General features: G+C 41.0%; 1 protein-coding gene across 4 annotated transcripts in view; it reads left to right on the top strand.

Moving 5' to 3' along the window:
* Positions 1-17,145, top strand: part of fgd6 (FYVE, RhoGEF and PH domain containing 6) — a 150,321-nt gene that overhangs the window by 13,847 nt on the left and 119,329 nt on the right. For all 4 annotated transcript variants that reach the window (XM_059987767.1, XM_059987769.1, XM_059987768.1 and 1 more), the window contains exon 2: positions 7,970-10,289. In XM_059987767.1, the coding sequence (XP_059843750.1) occupies positions 7,970-10,289 (2,320 nt within the window). The remainder of the gene's footprint in view (positions 1-7,969; positions 10,290-17,145) is intronic.

Here is a 17,145-nt window from a genome sequence, read left to right as displayed (position 1 = left end):
ATTGTAGATTCTGGCACTCTGACAATGAGGGGTGTTAGATGGATGACCTTAAATAATTTGGTCAAGTAGGAAACTACTTGGCATGAGAGGGGAACTGGCCAAAGTTGACTGGAAAGGGACACCAGCAGGCAGGACACAGAGCAGCAATGACTGGAGTTTCTGCGAAAAATGAGAGAAGTGCAAGACAGATATATTCCAAATAAGAAGAAATTTTCGAGTGGAAGAAGGACACTACTGTGGCTGACGTGTGGCAGATCCAAAGTAAAAGCAAAAGAGGGGGCATACAAGAAAGCCAAAGCTAGTGGGAAGATAGAGGATTGGGAAGCTTTTAAAAACCTGCAGAAGGAAACTAAGAAGGCCATTAGGAGGGAAAAGATGAATTATGAAAGGAAGCTGGCGACTAATATCAAAGATGATGCTAAAAGCTTTTTTAAGTATATAAACAGGAAAAGAGAATTGAGGATAGATATGGCACCCATAGAAAATGATGCTGGAGATATTGTAATGAGAGACGCAGAGATGGCAAAGGAACTGACTGCATATTTTGCATTGGTCTTGTTATGAATGTACCACAGCTCTGAGGGGCCGAAGGGTGCGGGGTAGCCCCCTCCTTTGTGAGAATCGCAAGAGCATTATTGGGTTGGGTCAGAGGACCCAGGAAATGAGAGAAAGAGAGACATGGCCATTGTCTCCTGGAGACAATGTTTGTGGATTGGGGACTATGCTACGTGCAAGCCCTCGGGCAAAGTGGGCTGGTTGAGAGAGGGATTGCATCACCCTAACCTGATTGACATCTACTACCCTGCGAGTTAAGATAAAAGAGGGGCTGTAGGGACAGCCCCTCAGATGCACCAGAAGAAATGCTAGCGATCCCGCAATAGCGGGAAGCCACTTGAAGGAAGCCGAGTGCGTTCGGTTCCCTTGCCTGGTGGCTGGTACCACGGAAAACGACTTGGAACTAACAACGGGGAACCAACTCCCCCGACTCAACGGATTGGCCTCATAAAAGACCCGGGCAAGTTTAAAACCGTCTCTCTTAAACCCAAAGAGCTGCAGCTTGAAAGGACAGTGACTTTTATCTTTCCATCGGACAATACAATATCCCCTAGACAAACGATAGAGCTATTGCTTAATTGATAATTATTATTATACCCACGTTTTTAGATTGAGTATTGATGACGTATATTATCTGAATGTTTGTATTAATCTTATTTTTGTACCCCTTTATAAATAAAGACTTTTAAAAATAGTGCCATCAGATTTCAACGGGCCTCTCTATGTTTGCTGGTAAGTGACCCAGTTATGGGGTTCGTAACAGTCTTCACAGTAGAAAACATCTGCAGTAGACTGGACATTCAAGAATGTCGGAAGTGAAATAGATGCAGTGAAAATTACGACTGAGGAGGTGCTCAGGCAGCTTGCTGGTCTGAGGGTAGATAAATCTCCTGGACCTGATGGAATGCACCCTCAGGTTCTCAAAGAAGTAGCTGGAGAATTGCAGAGGCATTAACAATGATCTTTCAAGAATCGATAGATTCTGGCAATGTACCAGATGACTGGGAAATTGTAAGTGTTACTCCTCTATTTAAGAAGGGTGGGAGGCTGCAGAAAGGAAACTATATACCTGTTAGTCTGACGTCAGTGGTTGGGTAATTGTTGGAATCGATTGTTAGATTATGGTATACCTGGATGCACATGACAAGATGGGCCAAAGCATTCCTGAAAGGAAAATCCTGCCTGACTGCAATTTTTTGAGGAAATTACAAGCAGGGTAGACAAAGGAGATGCAGTAGATGTGGTGTACTTGGATTTTCAGAAGGCCTTTGACAAGGTGCCACATATGAGACTGCTTAGCAAGATGAGAGTCCATGGAATTACAAGGAAGCTATTAGCATGGGTGGAGCATTGGCTGGTCAGCAGAAAACAGATTGGGAATAAAGGGATCCTATTCTGGTTGGCTGTCAGTTACCAGTGGAGTTCCACAGGGGTCAGTGTTGGGACCGCTGCTTTTTACGAATGCATGCCAATGATTTGGACTATGGATTAATGGATTTGTGGCTAAATTTGCCGATGAAACAAAGATAGGTGGAGGAGCGGGTAGTGTTGAGGAAACAGGGACCCTGCAGAGAGATTTAGATAGTTTAGGGGAATGGGCAAAGAAGTGACAAATGAAATACAATGTTGGAAAGTGTACGGTCATGCACTTTGGTGGAAGAAATAAACGGGCCGACTATTATTTAAATGGGGAGATGCAAAGGGACTTGGGAGTCCTTGTGCAGGATACCCTAAAGGTTAACCTCCAGGTTGAGTCAGTTGTGAAGAAGGCAAATGCATTGTTGGTATTTATTTCTAGAGGTATAGAATGCACTTGGAGTATTGTGTGTAGTTTTGGGCTCCTTATTTTAGAAAGCTTATACTAACATTGGAGAGGAGAGGGTTCAGTGAAGATTCATGAGAATGATTCCAGGAAAGAAAGGGTTACTGGATGAGGAACATCTGGCAGCTCTTGGGCTGTATTCCCTGGAGTTCAGGAGAATGGGGTGGGGTGGGGGGGGGGGGGAGATCTCATAGAAACATTCTGAATGTTAAAAGGCCTGAACAGACTGGATATGGCAAAGTTATTTCCCATGGTAGGGGAGTCTAGAACAAGAGGGCACAACTTTAGGATTGAAGGGTGTCCATTTAAAACAGATGTGGAGAAATTACTTTAGTCAGAGGGTGGTAGATCTGTGGATTTTGTTGCCACGAGCAGCTGTGGAGACCAAGTCATTGGGAGTATTTAAAGCAGAGATAGATCAGGTTCTTCATTAGCCAGGGCAACAAAGGGCATGGAGAGAAGGCAGGGGAGTGAGGATGACTAGAAGCATTGGATCAGCCCGTGATTGAATGGCGAAGCAGACTCAATGGGCCAAATGGCCTATTTCTGTTCCTATATCTTACGGTCTTATAATATTTTAGGGGGCCAAGGTTAAATCTTTCCATAGCATCTTGGCAAGGGTCTGAAAATATTTTAAGTCAAAAGAGAAAAACAATATTTGCAAAAATCACTGCTTTTTGAATCAGTCCATCAGCCCAAATGGATAACATAACACAAACACATGCAACTGATGCCATTTTAAAAATGGTTCACTCTAAGTGCCGTGTTATGTCTAAAGGCCATACAAGTGCACGGTCATTAGAAACTGTTCGGCAACAGTCTCCTGTCCAAATTAAGTAGCATAATGTACTAAATAAATTAAGGGATTACCGGCTATTTTCTTGATTAGTTTGTGTTCTTTATCCAAGAGTTATCCCAAATAAGCAGCTGCCCCAATTAACCAATGGCCCAATTAACCAGAATCCACTGTATTTCCATTTCAACAGAGGTCACCCTTCAGCCTCGAACACTTTAGAAAGAAAACAATTGTAAGCTAATACTGTCTAATTTGGGCAACAACTTTGAACATCTTCTGTAAGCTGTTCAAAGGCTGCACAATGCAGTGACCAGAACAGGTGTGACATAACAAGTTTTATACTTCAGCAACATGACTTCGCAACTTCTATACTCAGAAGCCTGACCAGTAAAGGCAAGTACTGGATGCTATACATCATCTTTGCACCTTAACTTTTTGAGTTGTCATTTTCAGGAAACTGTAGAAATTACTCCATATTTCATTGCTCCTAAGCATTCAGCCTTTTACTATATACATTCCTTTTACATTTGACTCTCAAAAGTGGAACACCTCACACTTGTTCAGATTAAACTGCTTCTGCCATTTATCTGCCCACATCTGTTGGTCTGTATCCTGTTGTATCATTTAACTGTTTTCTTCAATATCCACAACTCTCTCATCTGCAAACATACCAACCAGACAATTTATATTTTTTCCAAATTATATATTATCACAAATAACAGAGGTCACACCATTCATCCTTGAAGATATCACTGGTCACAGACCTCCTGTTAGAATAGGTGCAAGTTGAATAGGGAGTTAACATTGGCATGTGGCAAAGGTAATGTCGCAGAAGTTATGGGGGATTTCAACATGCAAATGAACTGGGAGAATCAGGTTGGTGCTGGACCCCAGGATAGGGAGTTTGTAGAGTGCCTAAGGGATGCATTCTTGGAACAGCTTGTACGAGAGTCTACCAGGGACAAGGCTATTCTGGATTTAGTGTTGTGTAATGAACAGGATTTGATAAGCAATCTTAAAGTAAAAGAGCCATTGGGAGGTAGTGACCATAATATGATAAGTTTTTATCTGCAATTTGAGAAGGATAACGGCAGATCGGAGGTGTCAGTGTTGCAGTTGAACAAAGGAGACTATGGAGCTATGAGGGAGGAGCTGGCCAAAGTTAAATGGATGGATATCCTAGCAGAAAAGACAGTGGAACAGTAATGGCAGGTATTCTTGGGAATAATGCACAAGGTGCAAAATCAGTTCATCCTCCAGAGAAGGAAGGATTCAAACGGGGGAAAGGGGCCACAGTGGTTGACAAAGGAAGTCAGAGATTGCATAGCATTAAAAAAAAGTATGACAGAGCTAAGGTGAGTGGGAGGACAGATGATTGGGAAATTTTTAAGGAACAACAGAACTTAACTAAAAAGGCAATACAGGGAGAAAAAATGAGTTACAAACGCAAGCTAGCCAGGAATATAAAGGAGGATAGCAAAAGCTTTTTTAGGTATGTGAAGAGAAAAAAGATAGTTAAGAACAATGTTGGGCCCTTGAAGAATGAATTGGGTGAAATTGTTATGGGAAACAGAGAAATGGCAGAAGAATTTAATAAGTACTTTAGATCTGTCTTCACTAGGGAAGACACAAGCAATCTCCCAGATGTATGGATGGGCCAAGGACATAGGGTAACAGAGGAAATGAAACAGATTGACATTAGGAAGGAAACGGTGATGAGTAGACTGATGGGACTGAAGGCTAACAAATCCCCAGGTCCAGATGGTCTGCATCCTAGGGTACTAAAGGAGGTGGCTCTGGAAATTGCGGATGCATTGGTAATCATTTTCCAATGTTCCTTAGATTCAGGATCAGTTCCTGAGGATTGGAGAATGGCTAATGTTATCCCACTTCTTAAGAAAGGAGGGAGGGAGAAAACAGAGAACTATCGTCCATTATTAAAGATGAAATAGTGGCATATCTAGATAGCAGTGATAGAATTGGGCCGAGCCAGCATGGATTTACCAAGGGCAAATCATGCTTGACTAATCTATTGGAGTTTTTTGAGGATGTAACCAGGAAGTTGGACAAGGGAGATCCAGTGGATGTAGTGTACCTCGATTTTCAGAAGGCATTTGATAAGGTCCCACTTAGGAGATTGGTGGGTAAAATCAGAGCTCATGGCATTGGGGGGGAAGATATTGACATGGATAGAAAACTGGTTGGCAGATAGAAAGCAAAGGGTAGCGGTGAATGGGTGTTTCTCGGAATGGCAGGTGGTGACTAGTGGGGTGCCACAGGGCTCGGTATTGGGACCACAGCTGTTTACGATTTACGTCAACGATTTAGATGAAGGCATTGAAAATAACATCAGCAAATTTGCTGATGATACTAAGCTGGGTGGCAGTGTGACATCTGATGAGGATGTTAGGAGAATTCGGGGTGACTTGGTTAGGCTGGGTGAGTGGGCAGATACTTGGCAGATGACGTTTAATGTGAATAAGTGTGAGGTTATCCACTTTGGGAGTAAGAACAGGAAGGCAGATTATTCTCTGAACGGTGTAGAGTTAGGTAAGGGAGAAATACAAAGAGATCTAGAAGTCCTTGTTCATCAGTCACTGAAGGTGAATGAGCAAGTGCAGTAGGCAGTGAAGAAGGCTAATGGAATGTTGGCCTTTATTACAAAGGGAATTGAGTACAAGAGCAAGGAAATCCTTTTGCATTTGTACAGGGCCCTGGTGAGACCACACCTGGAGTATTGTGTACAGTTTTGGTCTCCAGGATTAAGGAAGGACATCCTGGCTGTAGAGGAAGTGCAGCGTAGATTCACGAGGTTAATTCCAGGGATGTCTGGACTGTCTTACGCAGAGAGGTTAGAGAGACTGGGCTTGTACACGCTGGAATTAAGGAGATTGAGAGGGGATCTGATTGAAACATATCAGATTATTAAGGGATTGGACAAGATAGAGGCAGGAAATATGTTCCAGATGCTGGGAGAGTCTAGTACCAGAGGGCATGGTTTGAGAATAAGGGGTAGGTCATTTAGGACAGTTAAGGAAAAACTTCTTCTCCCAGAGAGTTGTGGAGGTGTGGAATGCACTGCCTCAGAAGGCAGTGGAGGCCAATTCTCTGGATGCTTTCAAGAAGGAGCTAGATAGGTATCTTATGGCTAGGGGAATCAAGGCAAGGCAGGAACTGGGTATTGATAGTAGATAATCAGCCATGATCTCAGAATGCAGTGCAGGCTCGAAGGGCCGAATGGTCTACTTCTGCACCTATTGTCTAATAACGCCCCTCTATCTTAAGTGACTAAGCTAGTTTTGGATCCAGTCCACAAAAGTGCAAGCACCTTAATCTTCTGGATCAGCCTACCATGATGGATCTTATCAAAACTTTTATTAAAGTTTTACTGAAGTCCATGTACACAATGCCAACTTCCTGCTATCATCAATCATCTTTGTCACACCAGACAGCTCAGCCGAATTTGTAAGATGTGACCTTCTGTATGCAAAGCCATTCTGGTTATCCTTAACAAGTTTATGCTTTTCCAAATGCAACTGATCTTCCCAGTAATTTCCCTACCACTTACGTAAGCTTGTCAGCCTGTAACTTCCTGCTTTGTTGTCCTCCTTAAACAAAGGAGCAGCATTGGCTATTCTCCAGGCCTGTGGGACCTTGTCTGCAGCTAAAGATGTTACAAGATTTTCTGTCAAGGCCCCAGCAAACTCTTCTTGCCTCTTAAAGTCCTATCAATTTGGAGGGAAAAATAAATGCTTAGCCAAAATACTGATATTAGCTATGAAAATGTGATTAATTCTGTCAAACTTTATAAAATTCTTGCAAGCTTTTTGTTTTGCTTTCAAATTTTGTTTGGCTGTAAAATTATTCCTTGTGCTTTTGGCTGCTTAACCAACTACCCTTCTATCTAATAACTCTTCCCAGTTAATTGGGCTACTAATTTGGGACAGCTCTTAAATAACAAACAATAATTGAGAAAAAATGCGGGATTCCTTTTGTTTATTTGGGACACCATGCTGCTTAATTGGAACAGGAGACTATTGCCTAGCAATTTCGCCTGGCCATTAGATACTATACACTGCTTAGAGTGAACAGTTTTTTAAATAGCGTCACTTCCGTGTGTTTGTGTTCGTAAAGCAGTGATTTTTGTCACTGATAGTTGGTGAGAAATAAACAATAAGACAATTCAAAACTGTTCTGCTCACTGTGGTTTCAAGCATTCAGGCTTGGAGATGCCAGAAATGGCTGGCAGTGAAAATGAAATAATTGTACTACCTCAACAAGTTAGGGACTACAAAGAATTTGAAGGCATCAACAATAATCTTGAATGTTGCAATGAAAATGAAGATTTGATGGATGCAATTGTCGATCATGTTTTATGAAGGCAGTCCATTATCTGCGTTAGGTGCCTGCGCTGATTTTGTTTATTTACAGTCAAGCAAAAGAGCATGGCAGTGTACACTGGATGACTCCTCTGTCGATAACTATTAGGAACCCAATCGGTTTTATAGTATTGTATTGGTAATGCTCTAATTAGTTCTGTATTTCATTTAATATGTAATATGTTACTCAATTAAAGGGTAGTTTGTCTTTTTTTAATTCCTTTTTAATTAACTTTCAGCTAATTGGGGCAGCAGCTTAAAATGGATCACAATGTACTGGTCCTGATGTGTCCCAAATAATCAGAATCCAGTGTTTTTATTCTTCGCTCTTCCAAAACATCTAAATTTGCCATTTTTAATTTGGTTACAGTTATATACAAAATAGATTTGTTCTGATGTTTATCTTCTATCTTGTAGAAATAAAGAAGCCTCCAGTGGCTCCTAAACCTCGATTTGTGTTGGTCAAGAAGCCGCCACCTCCTCCAGTTGCACCGAAGCCAGATGTTATCATTTTGGATTCTTTATCAGCACAAAAGGGATCAAAGCCAGCATTAGCACCAAAACCGGTATTGCCAAAAATCACACCTGTGGCTGAAGTGAAACCAACACCACTACAAAATTATAAGTGGTCAGAGGAAATTAAAAGTGAATTGTGTGAAAAAGCAAAGTATCCTGTTTCTGAAGACAGTGATGGAATGCAGAGGGGAGATTGTGAATTGACTGGTCAATACATCATATCAAACTGCTTATGTAAAAGTGAATGTGAACACAAATATATAAATGGTGAAAATACCTGTAAAACCAAAACAGTCAGTGAGCATTTAGGCAAACTGAAAACTTTTGAAGCTAACAAAAAATATGACCAAACAAAATATTCTCCTCAGGCAAAGCACAGGTCCGAGACTCAGCATAGTGATATTGTCAACAAGCACCAGGCAATTAGCAAAACTTGTTTCCTGGAACAGAAATTTAAGGATGTCTTAACTCAGGTTGTAACACCAAATAACTACCTTCCAAGACAGAAGGATACACATGGTGATGGAGATGTTAAATTGCTCAGTAGCAACAGTGGGCAAAGTGAACTCTTCAGTACTGATCAAAATATAAGAAGTTCCAAAAGTACAGAAAAGGGCAATGAAATTAAAATTGCCAGTTATCGGGCAGTGATGAAAAATGAGAAAAGTTGCCAATCTATGGGTACTGACCCCATTGAGAGAGTGCACGAGAGCCAGGCAAAAGTTGCTTTTGCAGTTGATGAAAAGGATAAGTTGATTTTTCAGGATTCTAACTTAATTACTGCTTCAACATCCAACGCAGCACCTTGCTCCAAACCAGTTCCTATGCCAAAACCAAAAGCAGCACGTCTGGTTGGCCTTGTCAGGCAAAGGTGTATAGATGACTGTGCAGAGGGTCCCAAAGTGACGTGTATTGATTCTTTTTCCAGAACTTCAGATGAACATACTTTTGATACCAGGAAATCATTTGTTCCCACGGATGGTTGCATTGTCTCCAAGTATAATAATTCAAATAAGACTTTTAGCACACCCTTTCATGGGAATAATGCTGAGTCTAGTCAAGCAAAAGAATCTTGTGTTCAAAGAGGTGTATCCTCCATAGATCCATGTCTGGGCTCTCCTTCCGAATTCAGGATATCTTCAGACTTACAGAATAGAAGTAAAATTGAACAAATAAAGAGAGACTTGGAAAATGGTAACAGAACATTGCCATCAGATGCAAAGAGTAGTTTTATTCGAAATACTTCAGTCTCTATGAGTTTGCCAAAGTATCTTGGATTGTCATTTGCTCAGACGCAGCCTGAGTCAAACAATGAAACTGGTTCAGACTTCAAAAAAGAAACTACTAAAATGAGCATTTCTCCAAAGCCCATTCCCAAAAAACCACAGCGTCACAGCATGCCTATAGCTGTTGCAGCTAGAAGAGATGTACCGACAAGTAGTCCTAATGATGCAAGTAGAGCACTAGAGAATAATTCAAAAAAGGGACATAACAGATTATTAAGCAGAGATACTGATTTGTACACTAATGAGCATGAAGCAATTTGTCCAAATGAGAAACCTATATGGAAACTTGCACATCCGATTCTGCCTCTCCCACAGAGTCCTACCACAGCGGCAGTGTCCAGTAATTCACAAGATGATGAAGAGCTTACTGCAAAGCCAAGGGCTAAATCTTTGTCGTCTGCAGATACTGAAAAACCAGAAAAGTCTACAAAATTGGCTTCAAAGAAAAATTCATTTAAGAGGATCCTTGCTATAAAGCTATCTGCTAAGGTGAAGAATGACTTTCAGAGATTTTTGTCAAAAGGCAGCTGTTCACTAGACAGCATGTCATCTGTACATGATTCAGAAAAAAACTACCAAGATGACCATCAGTGCATTTCAGGGTTGCAGATAGGTGATCAAAAGAAAAGACCAACAAAAGCGCATTCTACAGATTCTTGTCTTCCAATAGCAAAGGACCAAAAGCCTAAAAATCTCTCTAAACTGGCAAATAATTTTACCATTCAGCAAGAGTCTTGTATTGACCTGAAAAAAGATTGCCCAGGGAATGCTAAAGCAAAATTTCACTCTAAATATGAAAATATAAGCCCAAATTTTGATTGGAAAAATTCATCCAGTGTCGAAGACTCTGATACACTCATTTATGAGATAGAACCGTATGCGGTTTCAAACTGCTATCAAAAGTATGGAGCAAGTCTGGAAAACCGATGTATCAGGTAATTATGCAAATACTTCACTGTAGACGTGCATAAAAGTTTATTGTACATGAAAATTGAGTATCATAGCATGAGGCAAGCTATATAGGTTCCAATTCCTTTACACTGAACCATGTGGAATAATGATGGTGCAATTTCTTATAAAGGCTAGAGTCAAAAATTTGTCTCATTTATGTTATATTGTGCTCACTTTTAACCACTTAAAGGATCCTTTTCTTCTTTTGCAGTTTAAAGGGAAGTGAGAGCTTGTTTGTAAAATAACGGCCCTGTTCAGTGCCAATGGAAAACCTAGATTTTTACTCTTCACCTATAGGCAAACCGGTGGCACCTCAGCAGAGCCAAAATCAATAACCCTGCTGGTGGCTTTGCTAATGCCATTGTGAAGAATTAAGCAAGCTTGGCAATGTATGGGAACATTAAAGTGAATTTGAATAGTAGTGAAATAAAGCCAAAAAAGAGAAGTTAGAGTAGTAGCAAGTGGGGGGAGAAAAGGGTAAAATCGTATCTATAATCCAGCATCCTAAGAATCTTTTCTGGGTTGTTGGATGCTACTCCAATGATCTTAAAACACTTAAATTTCATTTTGTTTTTAACATTTTTCATATTAGTATAATGGATTTTCCAGTGAGCCCAGTTATTTTGAAGGAAGCAGGAAACTGAGCTGTGGTGAGTTCAAAGAGAGCAGAGCAAACATAACTCTAAATTTCAGTTTATATGTTTTAGCTTGTATGACTGGAGATTAAACAAACTGATTTCCAGACCCCTGCCCACAACCTGTTTGCCACATGCCCTACCCACACTCTGAATGGACCCTGCTCTAGGTCCACCTTCTAGGTGTTAAGGCTAAACATTACAAAAAAGCTGATCTGGGATAGCAATCTGCTTAATTTGTGTTAACTTTAGACTTTTCTTCAGAATGTTGCTTGTCTGATGCTATGAGCCTATAATACTGCTGCAGGTAAGTTTTTCATTTCATGTGTGCATACATGTACTTGCTGATATGACATTAACGCCGACTGGCTTTTGATGAGGGTTCAATGTACCATTTAGTGAGTCAGGTTAAAGAACAGTGGGATTTCCAAACAAACAGATTAGATTATCAGTTTTATTGTAAATGACAGAAACATTTACAATGTACAGAAATATGTTAAAATGATAAAATTAAAGACATTGTATTGTGTAGCACTCACAACAAAGTAAATGAACTCAGGGCATAAATAAAAGTTAATGGGCTTGATCAAGTTGGCTTTACAAAAATGTAGGGAAGCTGGGAATGACATTTTGTAGGCCATTCACCATCTAGGAAGCATGGCAGTGTGGAAGAAGGGTAGAAGAGGAGAGAAATAATCTTGGTTGGCAGGTGATGACACAGAATTAGAATCAACATAGACTGTGTTCAGAAATAGTGAAATAAAGGCATAAAGCCCTTTGTGCTGGGGCCAGTGTCTGTCAGATTGCAGAAGTGGAGTAGTGCACAGGGCTTTAAACTAATCTCAAGAGTATAGTTTTCTAGTGGCAGGATGTTCACTCAAAGGAAATGAGGGAGCAGTAGCACAAGATAGTGAAGGGAAGGTTTAAAAATCAAAATATGATGGGATTAAAAATAAGCAGATGAGTGGCAGGAAATGAATACAACTTAAGTAAAGATGATTAAAAAGTTTTAAAAATGTGAAAAGGCTCTTTAACTGAATGCATATGGCATTTGGAATAAGTAGATGAGTTGACAGTGCAATTAGTAGCAAATGAATTGATTTAACAGATATTAAGAGACATGGTTCAGAGTAACTTGTACTGGGATCTCAATAGTCCAGGTTCTTTGATATTCCAAATGAATAGGTGACAATAGAAAAAAAAATGGGTGGCTTTGTTAATCGAGGAAAGCATTGGTGCGGTGGCAAATAGGAATCTAAAAGTAGTGAATCAAAGTGTGGATTAAGGTATAGCTGAGGAAAGATGGTACAGATTGGAGAAGTCTACAGGCTCCAAAAATGTTGCCTATCAGTAGAACAAAGCATAGTTGCAAAAATGGAAGTTTCTTTCAAAATGTGCATAGCAATGAATTGGAAACCATAGAAGGTAGGAAGCTGTATGCGGACTGAATTTACATTTGTTATTGGCAAGATGCTGAAGTCTAATGGTCTTTCTGATGACTATACCTACAAGGAGTGCACCTGATTTCAGCTCCTGATTGACAAGGTCAAGGAACTTGCAGGATACACTCAGGACCATCCTGGGAGTGGAATACCTCATAGATGAGGCTTTTACTGAGGTGGTTACACCAAGAGTGCTGGCTTCAGATAGTTGATGGATGACCACCGGAAGTAAGGGGTGTAACCAGTCAGTGCAGGGTTCCCCCTGTGGCCATTCCCCTAAGCAACAAGTATAAGCCTGAGTGTATTGCTAGGGGGAGATGACCTATCAGGGTGCAGCGATAGCAGCCAGGCCAGTGGCTCTGTGGCCAGCTCTGGAGCTCAACAGGAAAGGGTAAAGTCAGGCAAAATAGGAGACTTGATAGGGAGAGGGATGCACCCCAGATTCTGGGGCTGCAAAAGAGAAGCCAGGATGGTGGGTTGCCTTCCAGGTGCTGGGTCCAGGATATCTGAGAGTAGTTGCAGAAGATTCTCAAGATCATCTAGATCTTTTCGAGGTAAGAGGCCATTGTGTGCATTGGAACCAATAACATGGGTAGAAAGGAGGAAGAGGTCCTATGTACAGGGAGAGTATAGGGAGTTAGGCAAGAGGCTAAAGAGCAGGATCTCCAAGATGGTAATCTCTGCATTACTCCCAGTGCAATGTGCTGGTCAGGGCAGGAATAGGATGATAGTACAGATGAATGAGTGGCTAAGGAACTGGTACAGAGGGCAGGATTGGAGCTTTCTGTATCATTGGGATCTCTTCTGGGGAAGGTATGACCTGTACAGATTGGATGGTTTGCACCTGAACCCAAAGGGGACCAATATCCTTGTGGGCAGATTTGCTGGAGTTGGTGGGAGTGGTTAAACTAATTTGGCAGTGGGGTGAGACCTGGAGTGACAGGGCTGAGGATAGGGGCAGTTGGTATACAAGTTGATGCAGTGTGTAGTGAGACTGTCAGGAAGGACGGGTAGATGATAGGGCAAAGTTACAGTCAGTGAGATGAGGTGAAGTGAAACTTGGGGCAAAATCAAAAAGGGTGATGAATACAGGACTGAGGGTGTTACACTTCATTGCATGCAGTATGCGGAATAAGATAGATCTTGTAACGCAGTTAGAAATTGGCAGGTATGACATTATGGGCGTCACTGAGTCGTGGCTGAAAGAAGTTCATAGTTGGGAGCTTAACACCCAAAGATACACTTTGTATCGAAAGGACAGGCAGTGAAGCAGAGGGGGTGGGGTTGCTCTGCTGGTTTAAAAAAAAGTGAAATAAAATCCTTAGAAAGAAGTGACATGTTTGGACAATGTAGAATCCTTATGAGTAGAGTTAAAAAAGAACTGTATGGCAAAAAGACCCTGATGGGAATTGTATACAAGTAGCCAGGATATGGGATATAAATTCCAGCAAGAAATAGAAAAGCCATGTAGTAAGGGCAATATTACGATAGTCATGGGGGTTTCAATATGCAAGTAGATTGGGAAAATCAGGTTGCTCCTGGTGGATCCCAAGAGAGGGAATTTGTAGAATGCGTACGAGATGGCTTTTTAGAGCAGCTTGAGATTGAACCCACTAGGGGAAAGACAATTCGAGATTGCGTGTTGTGTAATGAACCAGGTTTGATTAAGGAGCTTAAGGTAAAGGAGCCCTTAGGAAGCAGTGATATGATAGAATTCACCCTGCAATTTGAGAGTGAGAAGATAAAGTCAGATGTATCATTATTCCACCAGTGGAGTTAATGGAATTAGAGACGTGAGAGAGGAGTTGGCCAGAATTGATTGGAGACTAGCAAAGATGATAACAGAGCAGCAATGGCTGGAGTAGCTGCAGGATAGATACATCCTAAAGATGAAGTATTCTAAAGTCAGGATGAGGCAAATATAGCTGACAAGGCAAGGACAACATAAAAGCAAAAATGGGCTTATTGTATAGCAAAAATTAGTGGGAAATTAGAAGATTGGGCAACTAAAAACCAAGGTGATGCTTTAGAAAATGACGCTGGAGAAATAGCAATGGGGGTCAAAGAAATAATGGATGCACTTAAGTATTTTGCATCAGTCTTCATTGTAGAAAACACTAACCGTATGCCAGAAATTCAAGCATGTCAGGGGGCAGGAGTGAATGTTGTTGCTATTACTAATGAGGAGGTGCTTGGGAAGCTGAAAGGTCTGAAGTTAGATAAACCACCTGGACCAGATGGACTACTACCAGGGTTCTGAAAGAGGTAGCTGAAGAGATTGTGAAGGCATTAGTAATGATCTCTCAAGACTCCCTAGATTCAAGTCTAGATGTGTTTGTTGTGGGTAAAACAATACTAATTCTACAATGGTTCTGGAGAATTGCAAATGTCATTCCACTCTTTAAGAAAGGAAAGAGACAGAAAAGGAAATTGTAGGCTAGTTAGCCTGACTTCAGTGGTTGGGAAGATGCTGGAGTCTATTATTAAGGAAGATGTTTCAGGGTACTTGGAAGCACATGATAAAATAGGCTAAAGTCAACATCAATTCCTGAAGGGCAAGTCTTGCCTGACAAATATGTTGGAATTCTTTTAGGAAACAACTGGCAGGGTAACAAAGGAGAATCAGTGGACTTTGTTTATTTAGATTTCAGAAGGCCTTCGGCAAGGTGCCACAATGAGGCTGCTTAGCAAAATCAGAGCCTCTGTTATTACAGGAAAGATACGAGCATGGATAGAAAATTGTCCGACTGGCAAGAGACAGAGTTGTAATAACGAAGGCCTTTTCTGGTCGGCTGCCAGTGGCTAGAGATGTTACACAGGAGTCCTATTGGGACTGTTTCTTTTCATGTTATATGTCAGTGATTTGGATGATGGAATTGATGGCACTGTGGCCAGATTTGCAGATGGTACAAAGATAGGTAGAGTGGCAGGTGGTGTTGAGAAGCATGAAGTCTGCGAAGGACGTGGACAGATTGGGAGAATGGGCAAAGAGGTAGCAGGTGGAATATAGTGTAGGGAAGTGTGTAGTCATGCTCTTTGGTAGGAAGAACAGAGCTGGTGAGTACTTTCTAAATGGGCTGAAAATGCAAAAATCAGAGGTGCAAAGGATCTTGGGAGTTCTGGTGCAGAATTCCCTGAAGGTGAACTTGCAGGTTGATTCAGTGAAAAGAAGGCAAATGCAATGTTAGCATTCATTTCAAGAGGTCTAGAATGCAAGAACAGGGATGTGATGCTGAGGCTTTATAAGGCATTGCTCAGACCGTACCTGGAGTATCGTGAGCAGTTTTGTGCCCCTTATCTAAGAAAAGGTGCTATCACTGGAGAGAGTCCAAGGAAGGTTTCATTAGGATTATTCTGGAAATGAAAGGGTTAACATATGAGGGGTGTTTGATGGCTCTGGGCCTGTACTCACCGGAGATGAGAAGATTGAGGAGGGCATCTTATTGATATTTATTGAATACAGAAAGTCCTAGATAGAGTGGTTGTTTCCTGCATTTGGTGAGTCACGTACAAGAGGGTACAACCTCAGAAAAGAGGGATGTCCATTTAGAACGGAGATGAGAAGGAATTTCTTTAGCTAGACGGTGGTGAACTTGTGGAATTCATTGCCATGGCTGTAGAGGCCAAGGTATTGAGTATATTTAAAGTGAAGGTTGATGGGTTCTTGGTTATTCAGGGCATCAAAAGTTATGGAGAGAAGTTTGGAGAATGGGGTGAAGAGGGATAATAAATCAGTAATGATGGCAGAGCAGACTCAATGGGCCAATTAGCCTAATTCTGTTCCTGTGTCTTATTGTCCAAATTGAAGGAAAATGCACTTGGCATTTAGAGAAGCTGAATGCAATCAAACCAAGTCAATAAAGTTGTTTGAAAAGAAAATAAAGTTCCAGAAGTTGCCAAGGGTCTTTGTGGATAGAACAGGCAGATAAAGGGGAACCTGTAGTTGTACTTAATTTAGATTTCCAGGTGACATTTTACAAAGGGCCACTTAATAGGCACAAGGTAAAAGCTTAGAGGAAGTGTATTAATATGGATTGAAAACTGGTTATCATGTTGAAGACAGTTTTGGAATAGGTGAGTATTTTTCAGGCCAGGGGGAAGAAACGTGTAGAATGCCTCACTAGTGGAGTTTTTGGCCCTCGTTTATTTTATCATTGTTAGTAATGACTTAGTGTGTGTGGGGAGGATGACACAAACATTACCAGGAGGGGATGCTTGGAGGAGGGTATTTGTACTCTTATGAAAGAATGTAGATAGGTTGAACAAACCTTGGCAAATGGAGTTGAATATAGCAAAATGTGAGAGTAATCAAAAGACAAACTTGTCTAAGTAAGGAGAGATTGCTAAAAGGTGAAGTGCACAGTACTGTTGTACATGAATTATTAAAATGTTAGGATTATACAGTATGTTTGGAAAGTACATGACCTCTTGGACTTCGTTGCAAGGAGGTTTGGAGTTTAAAAATAGTGAATTATTATTACAACTATACAGTGTTGTTCAGGCTGCATCTGGAGCACTGTGCTGTTTTGGTCTCCTTATTTGAGAAAATATACTAGCATTGGAGCAAGTCCAAAAGACATTCACTAGGCCAGATCTTAGGATGAGGAAGCTTCCTTTGAATGCTGAAAATCTGGGTCTGTCTGTGGAGTTTAAAAGAAAGAAAGATGATCTTATCAAAACAAAAATTTAAGGGAGCATGACAAGGCATGACCACACCACGCTCGTGGAAACAAGGCACACAGTTATATGTGGGAAAGCATTTA

The sequence above is a fragment of the Hypanus sabinus genome, chromosome 13 (genome assembly GCF_030144855.1).
Source record: "Hypanus sabinus isolate sHypSab1 chromosome 13, sHypSab1.hap1, whole genome shotgun sequence".
Taxonomy (NCBI): domain Eukaryota; kingdom Metazoa; phylum Chordata; class Chondrichthyes; order Myliobatiformes; family Dasyatidae; genus Hypanus; species Hypanus sabinus.
Note: the sequence above shows the minus strand (reverse complement) of the source record. Positions and strands in the feature narration are given on the sequence as shown.